The sequence below is a fragment of the Calliopsis andreniformis genome, chromosome 10 (assembly GCF_051401765.1).
Source record: "Calliopsis andreniformis isolate RMS-2024a chromosome 10, iyCalAndr_principal, whole genome shotgun sequence".
Lineage (NCBI taxonomy): Eukaryota > Metazoa > Arthropoda > Insecta > Hymenoptera > Andrenidae > Calliopsis > Calliopsis andreniformis.
In genome coordinates, this window is record NC_135071.1 from 14,018,879 (window position 1) to 14,041,423 (window position 22,545).

Genomic DNA, 22,545 nt, shown 5'->3' on the forward strand with positions numbered 1-22,545 from the left:
TAGCCCTCGAAGGGGTGTATATGCTCAAGGTTATACACAATTAGACTAACATTCAGCCTCAAGGTGATTGGCCTACAGAGGAACCCAAGTCTCCATTTGGCACGACTAGTTAGCACCAGCTAGACCCCAAGTAGTCTCTAGGACTCGTAGCTATGACAGATGTTCCTAGGAGGACAGGAAACCGAGAACCGTCGCTGGGAATTATCACCTTCACTCAGCCAATCCCACTTCACAATTAGACTCCCGACCCCGAGGTAGCTGGCACGTAGTAACTCCTAGCCTGCAGCCCATGCATGTGCAGGCCAGGCTGTAGATTGGTCTGCACGTTCTGGCTGGTCCAGTGGTCGCCTGAGGAAACGACTTTGGAGTCGGGACTAGGTGTGCCAGGCGAAGGAAGAACATTCGTTTCAGCGACGACATCAATATCCACGTCCTCTTCGTCCTGGAGGTCATGTAGCTCGTCCTCGCTACAGCTGAACCTCCTCGACTTCGCAGGTCTCAGGTCAGGTTCTATCTGCTGGTCATCAGGCGCGAGTAAAGAGGCCACGTCGAACTGTCTCTTCCTGGAGGGCTGGAAGAGCGAGGCTTGCCGCAGGGTCTGGTTCTGGAAGCCCTGCTGCTGATGAGGACTCCAAATCCCAGGCACAGCCTGTGACACAGGTGGTCCAAGCGTCGCTGGCGGCGGCGGCGTAGCTGGCAGCGGTGGAGGACTAGGACTATCAGGCTCTTCATCCACTGCCAAGCCCATGTGTCTGCGGACCTTCCTCTGAGCCTTGCGTCGGCGGAAGTCCCCTCGCCTGAAATCCTCGAGATTCGCAGGATGAATGGCCCAATAGTGGCCCTTGCCATTGGCACTTCTTCCAGACTTCACGAAGCAGTCGTTCAGTGACAAATTGTGTCTGATGGAGTTCCTCCAGCCTGGTCCACGAGTTCTGAAGTAGGGGTAGTGTTCCAGGATGTGTTGATAGATGTCCGAGAGCACGAGCTTCTTCTCTGGCGAGGAGAGGATTGCCATGGCGATGAGGCCAATGTAGCTGTGCTGAGGCTTGGGCTCCTCTGGGATCCTCTGATGATGGGGATGGAGGAGGGCCATGGACAAGGCTAGTCTACTAGGGTATCCTGCTGCCGCTGGGTACAGAGGCAGCGGGGCAGGGAAGCCTGGGCCCATGCCCAGGTGCGGTGCGCTGGTTGGAGGCACACTGGAGTGTTGAGGGTGCAGCTGCTGGGCCAGCCTGAGTCTCTCTGCCATGGCATAGTGGTAGAGTTGTAAACGGTAGTGTTCTAGGCCAGGCAGGAAGCCTGTCATAGGGTTCCCCAGGCCCAGGGGCTCCTTGCTCGGCGGAGGACTTTCGTTGCTGCACATGATTGAGTTTTGGGTCTTATTTAGGTCTCACATGAACTTCACTGGAATCCTAACTGAACCACTGACGCGTTTGTCAACCTGTTTGCCGAGCGACTGGTCATGATTTACGACTCGACTGTCCGCCAGGGCCCCTGTGTCCCCTCTTACTGTCGCTGGCTCCGCCCGCTCCCCAGACGGGTTAGATCTGCCAGCCTGAACCCTGTGGCGGGTCTCCGACCAATAAGCACTGGAGGGCGGCCGAAGATGGAACCCCTCGCCACACCTACCACTATGGATATTGATCCTGGACTCCGTAAGCCACCACCGGGGGCGGTGGTGAGGATCGACTGATGTCGTTGTCTTTTATTCGGACAGCTGCGAACCTTAGCCGAGCGTTACTTTCGAATCTGCGATATGAAGAGTTTGGAGGACGCAGGATGTCGCATAATAGGGGTGTGGAGATAGATGACTGTGGTTCCTTGTTTCGTTATGAATGACAGTGGCTAGGGGAGGCAGAATCGGGGATAATATAATAGAATAATTTCGAAAGAGTCATATGTGATCGTTTGAGAATAGTTTGAGGAGAGTTTGAGAAGTCCTGTGTGACTGGGTAACCTTGTGTATAGGGGAGTGTTTGGGAGTTGATCAAGAGAGATTGGGTGAAATGTACCCTCTGTGGGACTGGTGTTGAGTAGGCGAACATTGATGCATATCAGTGTAGATATTTATTTAATTAAGTAGTAGTATTTACTTCGTAATCGTGTAGTTATTTGCTTTATTATGAGGTATTTAATGGGTTGCGTGCAAAGGAGTCTTGACTGAGCATGTTCGTAGAATGTATGAAGATTTTGATTGTAATTGCTATTGTGGGATATGTGTGTACTTAAATTTTATTTTAAAGAGATTTCAAATCTATATGACATTTTCAAAATTTGTTTTCTTTATAGTAGAATTTTAGTTTTTATGTTTGTTGAAATGCTGATACTTATTTCAGACTTAGAATGTAGAGATAGAGTTTTCCAATATTTTTCCAATATCAGCAATTTCAAGTTTTCAAGTTCTCTAATTTCAAAATCTTCAAATTTCCAAATATTAAGAGTAAAATTCTCTAATTCTTAAAGTATTTAAAGTTCAAATCTTCAATTAGTTATGTTTCCAATTATTCAAAGCTTTCAAAGGGTTAAATCTACCACTTTTCAAATATTTATAAAACAAACCTTCAATTCAACAAATTTTTAAATGAACATCCCAATACTCAAAGCTTTCAAATATTCAAAACTTTAAATTTTCAGGTATTTGAAGTATAAATCTCTAATTTCTCAATCTTCCCAAGTTTTAATTTTCAAATATTCAACACTTTTGGGACCTTTTACTTTCCTGCTCCTATTTCTGACTTCCAACTCGTGAAACTTTGTACGTATTTAAAGTACAATTAAAGAGATATTGTGTTAGTGTGATAAGGGGTAGCATGGCAGGTCTATTTAAGGGATGATTCTCCACGATTTTTGCCTTATATTTTCGCTGAATTTCTGATTCAAAAGTATGACCCTTATTACTAGCGATAATACCTACATTTCTTTCTAATAATTCTACGAAGCTTGTATAGCTTCCCTGAATCCAAAAATATATCAATATCTTTCTGATGAACTATGAATATGTTTCATCAGAAATTTAAACAATAAATTTCAATAAATACATCATTTCAACAATCCCTCAAATTTATAAGTACACGTTTAGACCAAATTTTGGAAACTGGAAAACAGACCAGTAATACAGTGTATTACATATTTAAATCGCTTCTAATAAAAATATGCAAACCCATAACAAACGCACTTCGAATTGAAAAGATATTAACAGCGATAGATACGATTTCAATTACACAGAATAATTCAGAACGCTACTCAGATTTCAGCAATTACGTTATGCATAATCAAACATATCTAATTATACAAAAAGACAATCATAATTTGTCCAAAGACAAAAATCAAAAGCAAACACAATCACATTTAACCTTGCCTTAGGCAATTATAACCCTCTAACTTAAACTCTCAATACTCAAATTTCGAAACTCGAAGATACGTATTTAAATCCAGACCGCATGAATTGAAAAAATTAATCTCTGGGTCATTCGAGTAGCTTCATAGTCAGAGGAACGGGGGATGGAAGGGGAGGGGAGGGAGGACCCTATGCGGTTCTTCCCTCGCAGGGACGAGCCTCTTTCACAGAATCCTTTCCGACCCTGGCTCACAAAAGAAAGGAGACCGCGCATTTATATAGAGGTACCGCCCTGCAACTATTTGTAAGCATCCGCCATGCTGGTTTCATATCTGCCGTTTCAGCTCGCACAAAAACACTATTTTTCCAGACCGGTCCAGCTGCAACATGGCGTTTACAGACGTGCACCGACTCTGATTGCAATTGTTGCGTTCCGCAAATAACCGCCTCGCGTCCCTCTGCCCCTCGCCGACCGCCACGCACGATGTCGAGGTCCTCGTTCGTGCAGACCGTCCGCGGAAATACAACCTCGTATCAATCGAGGCATGTGCGTCGAATGCAATTACGATAGCCCCGTCACTGGATACCGTTTCACGCGATCACAACGACGGGAATCGTTTCCTAGTTTTTTGGGGCTGCGCGAACACAACGGCTTATTTTTGGTATGTTTTGGAGCGGGGGATCGGCCGAAGGAGGGAGGAGGAAGAGACTATGAGGACGGAGCATGGGACAGTCGTTTTTTCAAGTTTCCACGTTTCGCTGTCATCGAATCCTTCGGGTATGTGAAGGGCTTATGAGCTTTCGAATTTTCGATGTTCGCGAATATTTCGAATCTTTGAATCTCTGAGTCATCAAAGTTTTTACTCGCAGCTTGGGAATATTCGAATATTTAAAGGTAATTTGAAGAATTGAACGTTTGAAGATTTTGAGATTTAATGACTCAAAGAGGGTGATAGTTTGAAAATGAGAATATTTGAGAGTCTAAAATTTGAAAGATACAGTAATTTAAAATTCTGAATTTTCAAACTGGAAAGCTTCAGATTTTCGGATATTTAAAATGCAAACTTTCAAAGTTTCCAATTGCACAAATCTATTTCCTACATTTTCAAATTTTCGAAGACCTAATGTAAGAATAAAATAATTCGAAAGATTAAAAGTATCTATGTATTTAGATTTAGAAATTTTTTAGTTATCTAACTTCCAAGTATTTAAAATTCAAAATTTTCCTACTTTCAAATTTTCAAATTCAAAGTCAAAGATACGACATTAAAGAAATAAATAAATTTAAAAAAATTTTCAATTTCTTGAAGTTTCAAGTTTTCCCATTTTTGGGACCACCGATATGATAAAAATAATCCCTCTTAACGAAATGATCGCAAATCATTTTAACAACCCTTAAGTTGTCACAAACCAAGCCTCCATTCTAAACAAAACTTAAGTATACGTGTACCTAAATACATAGATATATACTTCTATCTGATACGCTTTAAAAACGTAGACCCTGAAAAATTGGAGTCCCCAGAAATCACATCTGGAGGACGCATCCGTCGATCTATTTACTCTATGCGAACCAGTAACTCTATATTTGTACCGATCAGATACGCCTGCTCCCTGACGCGTATAATAGGGTACGCAAGGTGTCGAAGGTGTCCACAGGACAATCTCGTTCATAGATAAGATCGGTCTAGTAGCTATCGCGTATTCTAGGAGGAAAGTGATGGTGGTCGCAGGAAACCGGACACGAGGCTGCCAAAACACAATAAAGCGCGATGAAAAAGAGGATCAGTGATCAATTTTGGTCGTGGATGTTACCTCTGCGTCCACGTGTACGTGTACATAGTCACAGAGCGTGTATGTAGACATGGGCTAGGTGTATATAGATATCGGTCCATTGTGCGGCGTCACTAAAATGCTCTCGCGTCCGAATAATGGCGATAATTGTGACGAAATGGAGCGTCATTGTGGGGAAAAAAGGTACAGTAACGATCGAGGACGGTGCGAAGAGTAAGTGGCAGATGCATGGCGCTCGATTGACAGCTTCTCTGATTTCTTCCTTCGCACTTCAACCAACCCTGCCTCTGCTACCATCGTTCCGCGTGAAAACGTGTTTTCTATATTGTTGGACGATTAGGATTGAGCTTATTTTTAGAGGGGGAATTTTTCAGAATTTTTCGTTACTCATTTGGGACTCGTCTATTGGTTGTGAGAAAGTGTAGATTAATTGTTATATGTAGAGATTGTGTTATCAAATTTTCAAATTTACAAGCTTTAAAATACTTTAATTTTCAAACTTTCAGTCTTCCAAATACTTGAATTTTCAAATTTTTAAGTAATCAGTGTTTTAAACTTTTAAAACTTTTAAATCTTCAATCTTCTGAATCATCGAATTTTTAAATTTTCAAGCTTCCAGATTCTCAAATAAGTATTCTAGCTATTAATGTTTCAAATTTTCAAACCTTCATGTTCACAAATATTCTAATTTTAAAAACTCTCGATATATCAAATAATGTAATTTTCAAATTCTTAAACATTCTAATTATCAAACTTTCAACTTAAGTATATCTAAACTTGGAAGCTTGAAAATTTTCAGCCAATTATTTACATATACGTACATACAAACTTCTTTCCAATACACATTACATCTAATCAGCAACCTTACCTCTCAATATCCCTCCTCTTTTATCCCCTTTCCTTCATTACCTTCATTATTACTATACATAAGTAACTATACCACCCCAACCCACACATTAGTATATATACCACAATATTTCCAAAATTTCATTGTTCACTCGCCTGACAAGGGCTTCCAAACCTTAAATACGGAAAGCAGAGTCAGCCAGGGGCAATAGCGGCATGGAGCACGTCAATTATGCACATTAAGCAGAGGCCTCGTAGAGTCGCGGACATATTTTTCTGCAAGAGGGAGTTCGCGTAAAAGGAATGCTTAGGAAACAGGACGGTACACGCGACAGAAACTGGGGCAGCTCTTTGAGAGTAGCGTCAAAGCTAATGGACCTTCCCTCTTCGGCCATGCCTTTGCGTTCCATCGTGTTTCTCGTCTCCTCTCTTCCTTCACCCTCCACCACGCTCTCCCTCTTCTTGTCTTCTCACCCTCTTGATCGTTGCAAAGAGACCATTCTCGGAAGACTTGCGAAACTTTAATACCAGTTGGTTACAAGCTCGTTAGAAGTTTGTTCAATGCTGTTCGTCGTTGCAAGAGCCTATTGGGTGCATGTAGAACATAGACCCAATTCACTATATCCCTGTGACTATAGAAAGGCTAGTTTGGTCGCTTTTGGCAAGTGCCTCGATACGTGGATAGTCGCCGAGCTGGCTGACGTGCATGTAATGAAGCAAGGTGGAGACTCTGTTGTAGGGAGACATGGATCGTATGGGTATCTACTTAATTTACTTCTATTAGACGTAGTATGTAATTAGATTGTAGATTTTTTACTTGTGATTGATTTCACTGCTTCATGTTAGCTTGTGCGTGGATGTAAGTTTCCCAGAGATATATTATTGCACAATCTCCAGTTCGAGCTATGTGCCCCGGTGCGAAATCTTGAAGTTTGGTTTATCGGATTGCATGCCCACGCGTGGAGGAGAGTTTGAAAACCGATTAGCTATGTATTTGGAAGCATCAAACTCAGCTGGGCTTCAAAGTTTACTGGGGTACTCGCCACAACATTTATTTGTTAATATAATTGTCAGAGTTCAGGCTATACGTTTTGATCACAGATTACTGTTCAGAATGTTCAGTAAATCGAGATTGTTGGGTGAACCAGTTGGAAGAAATTAATTGAATAATTTCGAATTAAAATAAACAAATTTTAAGTTCTCATTCCTCAAATCCTCAATTTCTCAAGTCTTCAATTCCTCAAGTCTTCAATTCCTCAAGGCTTCAATTCCTCAAGCCTTCAATTCCTCAAGCCTTCAATTCCTCAAGCTTTCAATTCCTCAAGTCTTCAATTCCTCAAGTCCTTAATTCCTCAATGCCTCAAGTCCTCAATGCCTCAAGTCCTCAACGCCTCAAGTCCTCAACGCCTCAAGTCCTCAACGCCTCAAGTCCTCAATTCCTCAACGCCTCAATTCCTCAAGTCCTCAAGTCCTCAAGTACCCAAACATTCAGATCCCATGATCCTCAAGTCCTGTAGTTTTCAAGTTTTCAAGCTTCCAACTATCCATGTTTTCATGTTTTCAAGATTGGAAATTTTCAAGTTTTCAAATTTTCAAATGATCAAAGTAACAAATTATTGAATTATCAAATTATCAAATTTTCAAGTGTTGAAAATACAAATGATACACGGATATCCTAAAATGTAGACACCTTAAGTAAAGATTTTCTCATTCATTCATACAGTCATCTATTTACAGTCACAGTCTCTCCCCAGCTGCTCTCATGCTCTCATCGAACCGAGCGAGTGCGGCAAATTCGAGAGTCAGTGGAGTGCGTGTAGCAAATTAAGTACCGGACGCAGGGAGCCTTTGTCAATGGAAAGCGTACTAAAAAGGCCAGAGCGTGACAAGAAGGTAGCCAGTTCCCTTTCACAGTGAGACTCCACGCCCATCGCTTCACACGACAATGGTTACCATTCGGCGACAAAGGCTAAACACCCAAAATATTGGCGAAAATCCTCCTGTTCCGCGCGGAGAGGGGCAGAAATGGTTGAGCTAAGTATCTCGAATTTAATCTATCCCCTTCTAATCCTGTTACACGACCAAATGGTCACGTTTCAGCCGCAGCGACCGCAACCGGAATCAAGAAGGTACTCTTCAACCTCCTGAGGACTTCCGCTCCGATTCTCGCGCGCCCACGAGCCTTCGACAATTATTTTCAATCTCGTTTCGGCCTTCTGAAGGATCACAGCGGGACGATATTCACGAGAGAGGTGAGAACGCACGAAAAATTTGTCACGGTTGGTTAAGTTTCGAGGGTTGGTGGTGTAAACACAAATGGCATCCCGCCGAGGGCCCTCGCGAGCACTCGAATGCTGAATAGTTATTTTGTCGTTACACGAGTCAGCGTCTTGTCGAGAGCCTTTCGAGTCGAGCACTAACATCTTGCTGGACTGGAAAACGCTAATCGATGATAAATGTGCTTAGGGGAGTTTTCGAGGATCTAATAGGGGCCTTTGGAAAAGCTAAGACGGGGGAGGTAAAGAAGTTATGTTGATGATGGCACTGTGGGGTGAGTGAAGCTCGATTGTGGTTACTTCGAGGGGAAGATGAATCTTAGTTCCCCAGAATTCTCAGATATTTCAATTTTTGCCTCTAGGTTTCAATCGATCAAATTTTTATATTTTTGAAATATTCAATTCTCAAATATTCTTACTTCAAAACTACTAATTTGGCACTTGCCCATATTTCTGTCTCTATACCTAATCCTGCACCTTCAGATTAAAATCATTTATAAAAAAAGAACTCTTATACATAAACTAGGAATTATTTTTTCTATTCAAGTTTACTCATCAACATGTAAGACTAAATAAAAAGAATTACACTTTCAATAAAAATTCTTTTTTTAAAAATGATTCTAAAATAGGTACAGACACAGAAATATGGATAAGTACCCTAGTTAGCAAGACAGCACATAAGGACTGTATTATAATATTGACGATCGGTTTTTTCGTTACGTCCTCAGAGATCGCCGATTAAAAATACCAGATCAAAGCCTCCGATATCATCATGGTTAGCGTCCAAATGTCGCCAACGACGGTAAAGTTTGGGATGAATATTTCAGCGTAACTACTGTCGATGGGATCCCGTTGATGCTGCAACCCCCTTTCGCTCCCTCCCGCTGCCATCCCTCCTATGTTATTCCCGCAAAGAGCATTTGTGTAATATATCAGTGCGTCCGGTATTTTCGGGGATGAAACCCTTTTGTTGCTTGCGTGAGGCGCTTAAGGGGCTGGTTAAGTTACAAATGGGGTGCAACAACGTGTGTAAATCGCCATTGCCATCGAATCTCATTGAAAGATATTGAAAACTTGAAATTTATTCAACACTAACACTATCGAGGCTAACGTAAATATATCTTTTTTGTCAGGGTACCAAAATTTGAGATCTGTGCTAAAATACACAGGGTATCCAAGCTGAAGCAGGCCACCTATATGTCTCCTCTGTTTTTAATAACACAAAATTTTTAAAAAAATTAACAAAAATGATCCTACACAAAAGATTGTTCTTCTATCATATTTCTTCTTCGAAGCCACTCGAATTATGATATGTACGATCTTCGTGTTACACAAAAATAGAGAAGATGTTTAAGTGACTTCTTTTAACGTGAACACCCTGTATAATTTATAGAAACAATGGTCAGTTATATATTTCTCTAATTTTATTCCATGGACCTATGGACCACGACCATTTGACTGGTCTGGTAGTTTTAATGTTAAAATTAATTCGAGAATAATTGGAATTCTTTTTGAAACCCAGGAAGATCGAATAGAAGTTGTCCTGACAATATTGTTATTTTCCTAGTGTTAGGACCAATACCGCTCAGTAACTCAAACTTCTCTGTAGCCCGTATTTAGAGAACCTACGAAAACACTTGATCTGTTGCCACAGCCGTTCACAACCGTGTCCTCTGTTTCAGATTGTCCTGGAACTATTGTGCTCTCGTGTCAGTCCGTTAAGAGCAACGTATATGATTCACATTATTATTCGGACATGGCATTATTTTCCAATGTATTGCTTTGTATACAAAAGGATAATTTGAATACTGCATTCAGGATTTAATATATATGTAGGAAAGTGACAATTAAATTGAAATTAGTTTCTATGATTATTATTTCTAGTTATCTGTGAAACTATCGGCCTGATATCAGAAACATTAAAAATTAAATTGAAACTAGTTTCTACGATTAACTAATGCCCTCATTACTTCTAAGTCTGTGAGATTTAATATCTAAAATATTAAAAATTAGATTGCAGTAATCAAGACAAGCTATAGCAGAGTAATTTCTACAGTCAACTGATTCGTTTACTTGAGAATCTGCCAGATTACAGATAGATGCTAGATTGAAAATTAGTCGAAAAGAATGCAGGGACATATATCGCAACTAGAAACGCCCAAAGCAGAATAGTTGTGTAACTGAGGGCACAGGCTTTTGGTTCCTGCTTTCATACCGAATCTTAGAAACCGTGGTTTATGGTATGCAAATTGGGTTCGACCTGCTTCGCCCTCCGCCAAATCCTAATCCAATCCGCTTGTACGTGGAGCTTACCCACGCTTCTCTCCAAAACACTAGCTTTAGGAAATTTAAGCATCTTACGCGAAAAGTTTCCTTAACCTCCTTCGAAGCACACAAATTTTCGAACACTCCTTGATGAGCAAATACACACACGAACCATCTATATGTATACCCATGCACCTTACGCTAATTGCAAGAAACGGAGAGGTCGAAGTGGGACCCAAAAATCGAGTTAAAGGAAACTTCAAATATATTTATGAGAGAAACGGTTGAATAGGCTTGTATTCTTGTGTGTGTGCTCGTCTTTTCATCGATATGAGTCCATTAAACGAGATCGTTTAATCATCGAATACCATAAGCCACACTCGATTTCTATTACAAAGAGCACTGTCAGCTTATATGTGCATATTTTATGTCACATCGCGGTTCGGGGACCCCTTTCATTTTCCACTGTGAAGAATAATTGCCAAGACGGGGTGTGTGCCTTTGTTGGAGACTCGAAACAGGAGACAGATGTTAGATAACATCAAGATACTTTGATACGCCGTTTAGTCTGTTACGTCAACCCTCATTGTTTCTTCCTGAGTTTTTTTTATAGTGATAGTAATGAACTTCTTGTAGCTATCGTGGTGGACAGAAAAATTTGAAACATAATCCAGTGTCTGAATTTTCAGATTCTCAAGTTTCCAAGATCAGTCTCCAAAGTCTAATTTTCAAATTTTTAAACTTCACTTCAGTTACTCAATGACTTTTCGAAAAAGCTATTAATCGAAGAGAAGAACACAATCATCGTCAGAATTACTCTCTTCCAACTAAAGTAAAACCTATACTATGGAGTCGAGGGTATGCAGCAAGGACCCAAGATGGCAATTATTTGTCAAACGCAACGCCTCGAGGGACGTGGACAGCCAAGTCGAAGAATACAAGAACAGATGTACGAACATGTGTTTCGACGTGTTAAATACGCGGTAACACTCGATGGGTTTACTCGGTCTGTCACCAGATCCATCCTGCCATGAAACTGCACGCTTATTTCTCGTATTACACCCACGTACTATTGGGTAATCACCGTATAATAGCCGAATAATAATTTCTGCCCTAGGAGGGTCGCCGCGACAGTAGTCGGATAAATAAGAAAAGAGCCCTACGGGTTAGAGGCGAGGGGAGGCCAATATAGTCACGCTAAACGAGGAGCTACAACCCCCTCTAACCCCATTGCGATGTTTATTATTCACTTAGGATGCTCACGTTCTATTTGATGCCTGCTGAGCTAGCTTCAAAGATCAATTTACCCCTTCGATGGACGTATCGAAGACAAGTGTTGTTCAGATACTATATTCTCTGGTATATAGATATAATAGTCATTTTTATTACTGATTTATGGATCGATGAAAGACTTTTTAGTTGGGGATTAAACTTCAATTTTGAACATAGAAACCTCAGAATTTGTAAACTTCAGAATTTGAAACGGTGAAAATTTGAAAATTTGGAAGATTGATAAATTGATAATTCCTGATATTTTATAGACTTAAAAACTTGACATTTTAAAGATTTGAAACATTCGATCACTTGAATTTGGAAAATTTGCAAAAATGGCAAAATTAAAACAAATTTCTAAATTTGATCTTCGAATTTCAATTAATTATATGTTTTTCTCAAAACTATCGTTTAAAAAGTTAGTGACTTCATTTTGTAAACAGTTTCACGTGGTACTACTCGTTGCAGCGTTCAACACACAATTTGACACAATTTCCTTTTATGTCGCTTAGTTACAGTCACATATACTATTTTTGTAAAGAATTTTTACGCAAGTTTTAAGTGATCCTAACTCGAAAAACGCTCGTTTCTCAGGAAAAATAATGAGCAAAAAAGTTATTTGGAGCTACACTGAACATAATCTCGCGTAACTAGTTATGGTAGCTGTTATTTCGTTAAGAGTTCGCAAAATTCCACAAAATGGAGTATAACCGTGAACCATGTCCCTGGAGGATAATGGATGATTGTGGAGGTGCTTTCACGATGGGCACAGTGTGTGGATCACTTTTTCAAGTATGCTCACATTTATGCAAATTAAGCACCTCAAGAGAATATTCAAATTTTACGATCGTAATTCCTGAATTAAGGATACTAAATAATTAGAAAATGCTAAAGTAATACAGATCTAAAGAATTCTGACTGAAAATATTATCAAATTTGAAAATTTTTGTAAGTTTTTAATTTTTCAAAACTTCAATATTCTAAGTTTTCAAGTGTTCAAGATACCAAATTTTCAAATTATCAGATTTTTATATTTGAAAACCAAGATTTCAAATTTTCAAAATTGTAAGTTTTGAAAACTTAAAATTTAACATTTATCAAGTCTCAAAGATTCCAAATTTTCTATTGTATAAGTCTCTAAGTTCTCATATAATCGCTCTTCAAAATTAAGTATTTTGAACTTCTCAATTTTCCAACTGTTTAATCTTTGAAATTTCCAAATTATTAGATAATGTTAAAGTTCCAGATTTAAGAATCGTTAAGTTTTCAAATTCTTAATTTTTTCAGTGCTACTCAAATCGTGAAGTTTTGAGGTTCTGAATGTCTAGATTCTCAAATTCCCAAATTCTGCAGTCATTCATCCCACCCAAATACCATCCCATATCCCTCATAAACATTCATCACAACCATTTAAATGTGCCTGTAGAGTGCAACCGGATTCCGCAACGCGCCCTCAGGTCTCCAGAGGCGCTTGATCGGTGGCATAACAGCAGTAAAGAACCGAGTGCCTCAAATCGCAGGGAACTTCGCCGTCTGGGGCGGCCTTTTCTCCGCAATCGAGTGCACACTGATACGCTGTCGATCCAAAGACGATCCGTGGAACTCGATTCTAAGCGGGGCCCTGACTGGAGGCGTTTTGGCCGCGAGGACGGGGATCCCCTCGATGATAGGGAGCGCCACAGTCGGGGGCATCTTCTTGGCCCTCTTCGAAGGCTTTGGAATAATGGCCACGCGACTCCACGCCGACTCGTTTGCACAGCATATGCAGATGTACGAGATGGAGAACCTGCCAGAGTTCCAAGGACTCTCTGGGAAGACTAGGATTGGATTCAGTGGCGCTCCCGTGAGCAGCGACGCGCCGAAGCAGATGGGACCACCTGGTGGTATAGATGTCGATAGGATCGGGAAAGGGAGATGAGTTCAAGTCAATTGAAGTGTTTACGACTCCTACACATCCGTAAATTTTTCTCCTGTTTTAATATTTGGCTGATATGACACTGCTGTAGCTGGTAGTTTGAGAAAGTTTATCGAGAACGATGATGGTTCTATGTAGAGTATGAGGGTTAACTGTATTTGGGACTAGATGATTTATAGGTATAATATTGTGCTATGGAGTAATTTTTGTAATTTAATTCTGACGTCCTTTTTGTAGAGACACGTGTACTGTATTTTTCGATCTCAATAAATGATTCCTTTGAAGTAACTGTGATGCTTTACTCTAGTATCTCAATTTTCCAAATATTTCATTTTCTAGGTATTCATGTTTTACAGTTTCGAAGTTTCTAAGTCTTCACCTCTACACATGGTTATAATCCTCATGGATTCCAATAAATTATTCATTTAAAGGAATCTATTGGACTACTTCAGAAGAAACTCTGCATCTTTCTATTTACTATTCCTATATACTATATTTTACCATATACTATATTCCTATTACATATACTCCCTATATACTATTCCTCTAGACTTAGAAAACACGTTGCGATAATCCACAAGAAAAGACTGTGTCTACCATTGACCACTACCGCCTTTCATTCTCCTGGAGCAGAGGCACAGATCAGACTTCCGATAGCTTCTGCGTCATTTACTGCAAGGTGGTAATGACTGTTTTGACGGCAGCCCGCGTTTAGCCAAGGTGGACAGTCCCGAGCCTGCCTCCAGCCCAGGCCCCATTGTTGCCGACACCAGATTGGAATCAATATTTACACTCGAGCCCGTGGTAAGCTGCAGATTACCGATCCTTCCAACCCTTTCCCGATTGAGTCAGTAGTCACTGGCCTCTTGAAAGATTTCGGTGAAAAGGATCCCCTCATAATCACTTGTACTTCCCTCGTTCGAAGGTACTAAAGATATTAACAACGTGCTACGGGAGGAGCACTTTTTGAATGAAATGCTCGACGGTTCTGGGGACGATGGACAGAATTTTTAAATACTACTAATACTACTACCACTTCAACATTCATAATACTATAACCACAGTGACTCCCAATATTCCGACACTAATAATATAATTTTAAACTTTAGACATGTATTAAACGAACGATATAACACATTATTATTACTTTCAACGATAATACCTTTTTAAATTATCCAATTTCTAAATTTTTATATTTTCATGTTCTGTAATTTCTAAATTTTTTAATTTTTCAAATTTTGAAATATTCGAGTTATCTAATTTTAAAATTTAAAATTCAAATTTTCGAATTTTCCATCCTTCAAATTACCAAATATCAATGTCTCCTAATTTTCATATTGAACAATATTCAAATTCTCAAATTAGAAAATGTGTGAGTGAAGCATCTATCGAACTCCCTATTTATATTCGATTTTCAAACTTTGCTAATGTTACAAGTAACAATATTTTTTCCTTCATTAACTTTTATGAAGGTCATTATTCAAAACAAAGTAAGAGACTAAGAACGCGGCAAACGAAGATGGCGCTCGAAAACTAGTGACTTTTCAGAAATTCGGCATTTTGGAACGCGAAACATAAAATGATTTACGAAAAGTTACACGAGATGTCATCTCTATCCTCTAACACCAACTGAAGGATACCGAAAGTCGATACAGTCTGAAATCTACTTGTATTGACGGCAGTAAACCCCAAATACTTCTCAAATCACCAATAGAATACGTAGAGCTCTACAATCATTTAATCGGTAAAACAGTTCACTGCTTTACAACTCGTTGATAATATAATTTCTATTTTATTGACATTGCTCAATAAAATGTTATAAAATAACGAGTGTTATTTTATATGGAATTTTTAAAAAACGACTAATATAAAGTTCTAGAACTTCAATTTAAAGAGCTAAGTCAAAAAAACTGTAGTCAAAATAACAATGTTTACTCAAAGAAAAACGTTCAGTGTTCAATCAAGGAAAACAATACAACCAGTCACTCGTGTCGTTTCGAAGCTTTCAGTCGAACTACGACATGGTTGAGTGACCAGAGGAACCATAAACATAACTAACCTTAACACCCACGGGATGAAGGCAGCTCGACGAATTACCCAGGGGGTGTCTGCTGGGCCTGAAATAAAAAAGAACACGAAACATTAGAAAATCAGTTTTCACAGCTTCCAATTTCTAAAATTTAACATTTATAAAATTTTAAGTCTGTTCAAAATGCAAGCCCTCAGAATTGTAAATTTTTAGAATTTCAAGTTTTAAACTCTAACCTTAAATTTTTTATTTCTAAATTCTATTCGAAATTCCAATAAAATAAAATAACACTTACATTATTCTTCACGTTCCGGCGCCTGAATTCGCCAACTCTCGAGCTCACTTTCATGACTCTACATATCGATATATCGCCACTTCTAACCAATAAAAAAAAGATAAAAATAAAAGACTACTAACGCGACCGAAATTAATTACCCGGCGAACAACACTGACTCTACAATATATCTACTTTGTGGTAAGTATTATTCTTATTTTTTAATCACAAATTCAACTTCTACGAACACTCCACGAAAATGCGTTTGAATCGAATGTTAACTGTCATGGCGTCATGTCAGCCTCGCTTTGGCGCTAATTTTCTCGCTTTGATCCGAATAAGATATACCTGCAACAGGAAAGAAACACGAATTTAAACCAAATATACTTTAATCAATACAAGTACATTGCTATTAACCAACAAATAGCCCCGAAATATATCGAAGAAAATAATAGTTCTATAAAAAACTGTAAAATAAATTGAGATAGAGAGCAGAGAAAAGACGAGAAATCTGCTTAAACTTTTCTTAAATTATTGACAAATTTTTAACCAAAAGTTTAATTACATTAGGTAGATATAGTATTAGAAGGTAGAAGAGAATACTAATTATCTTTGAAAGCAGTTATACGTCGATAAGTAAATGATACGTACCTTAATATATATGGAGTTTCCAAACGGGCCGAACGTCCGAACTCGTCAACTACCACCGACCGAATGACATCACTCATTTCATCACGAGACTAGCGAACATGACTGACAGATGGCGGGAAGTGCGCAAACTAGCGGCTAATAGAATAACTCGTAGAAATGATTAACATTTATATGTTAATATAAATGTTTTCGTTATTTTATAATTCATTTCGTTAATTTATAATTAATAAAATATTAGAATAAATTGTTTGTAAAGAATTATAAAGAATAAATGCTAGTTAACAGAATAGTAAGAAATTTGTAAGAATTGCAAAATTAGTCAAACGAAGAATAATTCGTGGAAAGTTAATTTCCACAATCATTAATTAACAATTTGTTATGAATGTTAATAATTTAAAGAAGTCGCTATGTACGATTGTTATACACAATATGAGTACTAGAAATTGTTGCTCTGAAGATTATCGTACGAAAAATACCAAGTTTTCACAGAATATTAATAGTTACATCAATCTCAAAATTCCTACCACCTGAAGGACTTTTCTGATTGGTCTCCCATCTTTCCTGAGACAGCATAAATACCCCTGTAAGAGACAGAAGTGTTTTACTCACCGCGGTTCCTCCAGCGGGTGCGGATCATCCTGGAGATACACTGAAGGACCCTTGGACCCTTGGACCCTTGGACCCTTGGACCCTTGGACACTTGGACACTTGGGCACTTGGGCACTTGGACACTTGGCAACTTGGACACTTGGACACTTGGACACTCGGACACTTGGACACTTGGACCCTTGGACCCTTGGACCCTTGGGCACTTGGACCCTTGGACCCTTGGACCCTTGGGCACTTGGGCACTTGGACACCTGGACACTTGGACACTTGGGCACTTGGGCACTCGGGCACTTGGGCACTTGGACACTTGGACCCTTGGACCCTTGGGCACTTAGACCCTTGGACACTTGGGCACTCGGGCACTTGGGCACTCGGGCACTTGGGCACTTGGACACTTGGACCCTTGGACCCTTGGGCACTTGGACCCTTGGACCCTTGGGCACTTGGACACTTGGACCCTTGGACCCTTGGGCACTTGAACACTTGGACACTTGGACCCTTGGACCCTTGGGCACTTGGACCCTTGGGCACTTGGACCCTTGGACCTTTGGGCACTTGGGCACTTGGGCACTTGGACACTTGGACACTTGGACACTTGGACCCTTGGGCACTTGGACACTTGGATACTTGGACACTTGGGCACTTGGACCCTTGGACCTTTGGGCACTTGGGCACTTGGGCACTTGGACACTTGGACACTTGGGCACTTGGGCACTTGGGCACTTGGACACTTGGACCCTTGGGCACTTGGACACTTGGACACTTGGACACTTGGACACTTGGACACTTGGACACTTGGACACTTGGACACTTGGACACCCCTGACCACCGGGAAGGTTTCACTCGATTTTTACATTTATTTTTTCTGTTGCCTCTATTTTGTAATCATCTTGCCCTACCTTCTGTTTTCCCTATTTAGCATGTGGTATGTACCCTGCCCCATCTCTGACCCCAATATTACGCTTTCTCTCTTTATTACCGTCAATTAATTAATATTTCTACTTACACTTACTTGTTTTAGCGTGGAATATTCAGATCGCTTCAGCACCGACAAGCAGTAACTCAAAAAAAAAATTCGGAACCTATAATGTGGCGTCATCTGTCTTAGTCTATTCACAATTTTAATAGGAATCTACTGTATTAACAAATTCGTAATCAATAAGATAGCAAGAAACAATCATTGACATTTCTCAATGAAATGAGAATTTATTAAAAAAGATAATGTTAAGAAAATAATTGCCATGAAATATAATGAAATATTTTCCAATTATATCTTCAAATTTACACATTTCCAAGTGATTAAGTTTATGTTTTCAAACTTTCGATTATTATTATTAACTTTTTTCAAATTTGTACATACCTTAAGTCCTTGGATACTCAATCTCATGAACAACAAATTTGTCACAATTGTATGTGAATAATGGTCCTCCTTTCTTCTTCCTTTTTACAATAAATTGATATTTTTAATTCACAGCAAATGCGCTAATTTTCAAAAAGCTTTGCACCTAGAGGTATAGTATAGAAAAAATGATTACCATGAAATATAGAACATAATGTATTTCCCATCTGCTTATGGCAAATGATTCCAAAAACGAGCGCATAATAAAGCCATTATTGAGACGTTTATGTCCAGCATCTCGTTCGACACATTTCGAGATGATATCGAAGGTGAGTTGAACAAAAGCTTAGGCCGACCTCTTTATAGTTATGCCGCGGCACGTGTCCCACATAATTTACCGCCGATAGTTATATTCCATTGTAGTTGGCGCCTATTATGGCTTCTACGACCGAACAAAACCTTGAAACGGCAAGTGCCCGCCCCGATTGTGGCTAAAACTGTTTTCCCAAAGTCTGCGTTCAGCCTCGTTTAAACGTCATTAAAGCTTACAGAAACTAGTAGGTATTAAACAAATTTATTGGCAATATAATTACTTATTTCATGATGATATATTATTCTTCTGTGCTTTTGACAAAGAAATATAAATTAAGACTTCACTCTGGTGAAGTTCATATACCTCAGTATGTTTTTTCTCCAAGCTTTGCCACTTTCATTTCTATCTCCTAATTGTTAAGTCCTAAGAAGCTACAAGATCCTCAATTAAATTTTAAATTGATTTTACTATTAATTATGCTTAAGTAAGTTTAATCGCGTAATTCGAGAGTATCGTTTCATGCCTATTGAAAGGTGTATAGGAGAATTGGGGGAAGCAACCCTCCGTTACGTGTTAACTGGGCCAACAAACCCTGCTCCTTTCGCAACCCCTTACAGCGTGGCAAAATACATGATGACCCTTTCCACCCTATGTACACTCGAACCTGAAGAGAGTCCAGCTCTCGAGGAATCGTAAACAAACTCCTGATCTTGTTTTAAACGTTCCCTATGCTTTCAAATAAATCGTCCATTATCGATCCGCGTAAACAGTTTGTCTTTCTTTCTCAGCTAAAGAAACCAATTTCCCTTACTCTTCTAACTAATAAAAACAGTTTAATATTTATGGCTTAGACGAATCATTAATTACTGCTAGAAATACAATTACTGTAATTATTATATACTTAGTTTTAAGATATAATAGAAATACAAAACAAAAGTAAAGAATATATATCAGTTACTACAAAAAAATCTGTAGTTTTCTTAATATGTGACACTATTGGAATACTTATGAGCAGTATTGTATGTATAACAAAACTCTTTTTCGTTGTAAAAGAAGTCCTTACAGAAAACCCATAAATTAAAACATTTATAATTAATTGTTTCCTTATTTCTATCAGTTTTCTATAAATTCACCAAGCTAATTCATCGTCATATTATTCCATTACGCCAATATTCCATGGATATTTAGTAAAACGGAAGATCAAAAGCAGTAAACCACAGCAGAAAAATGAAAGCTAGTGGTTTTCTGTCGTAATTGAGAAAATTCGCCAGATGAAATTGTAAAAGGTTATAAATATTGCGGAAATCAAACTGCAATCTACAAAATTTATTCGTTTAACAGATAGAAGAATTTTATAAAATATTCAAACGCTCTTTCACATGCTTCATATTCTCTGAGCTAATGAAATTCAAAAATTTTCGAAAACTACCAATTCTGTTGCTGTCCTCATGATTAGATGACTTATGAACTTACGCATATTAGAATGCAAAATTCCAAGTCATCTAGCCGATTACTATTTATTTTTACAAGGACTTACGAAATGAGGGACGTCCCCCAGCGCAGAGGGTCGAAACGTAGAAATAATTGAAAATCAATTTGATGAAGAGTGCTGACCGCGACAATACCTCCTACGATTGCTTCGGAATTGTTTCAGATTGCTATTCGAGTGGTAAACACGTTCAGTTGGGGCGGGTTTGGTTTTCAGCTGGAAGGGTGGCTTCATTGGCAAGAAACGAAACGGAGGGGGTTATAATCTGTATTATCCCTCGACTATTAGTGTCGAGAGGATCGGGGGCCGTACGGATTACACTTATTATGGTAGATACGTCGAGTAACATTATGCGTAACGCTTTGCTCACACCGACGCTAAACGTGCTCTCCCTTTTGATTAAAATCTCGATTCAGGTAAGACGTCCAGTGACTCTTGTCAATAATTGGACGCTCTTACAAATCTAACTTCTCAGCTTCACGTTTTGAGTAGTGCAACGAGCAACAAAAATATATTGCAACACATTACGATATAATATATGCGTGAGTAAACGAAACAAAAAATACTGTTCACTTATTGTTCACATATTAATGTTTAAATATTAGATATTAGGTAACATTAGCATTTCTTTGATTACTATTCTAAAATTTGAACAGCTATATGTAATAAACGAGCAATTTCTTTTATTCATGGTGTCTATATTGTATAAGTGTACTTTCAGCAATTAAATGTGGCTATAGGAGGATTAAATATGGTACCACACTGCAATTTCTATTAAACTAGAGTAATGTACAGGGTCTACTTATTCTAAGCCAAAAGTTGTGTGGTTTTTTAATGTTGTAGTTGACTAATTTTCGATTAATATAAAATGTGAATGTTTGGTTGTTATTGTAGACTAAGTTTTGGGTAACATGAAATTTGAATTTTTGGTAATTATCGTGGACCAGTTTTCATTTTTTAAAATTGACACTTTTGTTATGATAGGTTTCAGAAAGCCACAGTAATCTGGATAATCGATTAACGACAGCAGCGATGCAAGTCTCGGTTCTGACTCGTTTGTTCGGAGGCGACGATGCGTGAGTAATTTCGACGGGGTAAATCGAGACTTACATATGGGAAACACACGTTAGTGTGAACACGACTTTAGACATACTACGCAGTCAATTAGTTTAATAGGCTAACAGTTGTTGTCCACCAGTAACAGGAAGGAAGGGTGTCACGCCCTTCAAAGCCGCCACCGTCGATTTATCGATTCACGAGTTACATTCAAGTAGAATCCAGTGATTTCTACTTTCTTTTATAGATCACACGGAAAAAGGGTTGAAAAATAAACACTTTCCATTCTCCATAGTTTCTCAAATTTTCAAATTCTGAGCTTTCAAATATTCATAGTTTTCAAATTTTCAAATAATCTATTTATCAAATATTTAAAATACGAATCTTCAATTTCTCAAATTTTCCAATTTCAAACTTTCAAGTATTCGATAGTTTCAAATTTTCAAATTTCTGAAGCTTGTTTTATGTAAACAGATATTTATTCCACTCGTGGAGCTCTGTATTTGAGTATATCGTTGGCACGATAAGTGTCAGCTACTAAAATCACTAAATAGATAGTTCTACTTTCTGCGCAAGATTGAGAATCAAAAATTGTTGACGCGATATGCATCTTCCTTTACCAGTAGTCACGGTTCCCCCCAACGAAACATCGTTTAACGAACCGCAAAGAGGCTGGTGCACTTTATACCCCAGTTGGCTATTACGATCTCTGCCACCCCTACATATGTAATAAATATTGTTGCGGCCCCCTGCCAATTATGCCACCCTTTGTCCTTCCTTTTTTCGCTCCACGCCTCGCGTTGGGACACAATATAACATAAGGTTGCATCTCCGTTTCATCCCCTCCCCTTTTCACCCTTCTTACATCCGTGTGTCCTGAAATCCGTGACTGCATTATTTCCTTCGCGTCAACGATCACTGTCAGCACCCCTACGTTTGCGCACCCTCGTCTACACTCAGACTCAAAACACAACATCAAAAATACTATCGTTATTAAATAATTTCTATTGTTACTTGCAATTTTTTGATGCACAGGTTTGGTGAACTTCAGTACTTTGTATATTTAAGTATTTTGTATATACA

At 39.0% G+C, this 22,545-nt stretch overlaps 2 protein-coding genes across 2 annotated transcripts; one reads left to right on the forward strand and one right to left on the reverse strand.

The window, feature by feature from the left end:
* Positions 1–235: 235 nt before the first annotated feature.
* Fd102c (forkhead domain 102C) lies at positions 236–1,363 on the reverse strand. The gene has a single exon (XM_076387828.1). The coding sequence runs from the start codon at positions 1,361–1,363 to the stop codon at positions 236–238; it is 1,128 nt and encodes a 375-aa protein (XP_076243943.1).
* An 11,123-nt stretch (positions 1,364–12,486) lies between these two features.
* LOC143185094 (mitochondrial import inner membrane translocase subunit Tim17-A) lies at positions 12,487–13,705 on the forward strand. The gene is made up of 2 exons (XM_076387830.1): positions 12,487–12,579; positions 13,214–13,705. Exons 1-2 carry the CDS (start codon positions 12,487–12,489, stop codon positions 13,703–13,705), a joined length of 585 nt encoding a protein of 194 aa, XP_076243945.1.
* Positions 13,706–22,545: the final 8,840 nt, after the last annotated feature.

Coding starts and splice junctions, on each gene's coding strand:
- Fd102c (XM_076387828.1), bottom strand. CDS start 1,363: ATGTGCAGCAACGAAAGTCCTCCGCCGAGCAAGGAGCCCCTGGGCCTG.
- LOC143185094 (XM_076387830.1), top strand. CDS start 12,487: ATGGAGTATAACCGTGAACCATGTCCCTGGAGGATAATGGATGATTGT. Junction 12,580..13,213: donor TGTGTGGATCACTTTTTCAA/GTATGCTCACAT, acceptor ATGTGCCTGTAG/AGTGCAACCGGATTCCGCAA.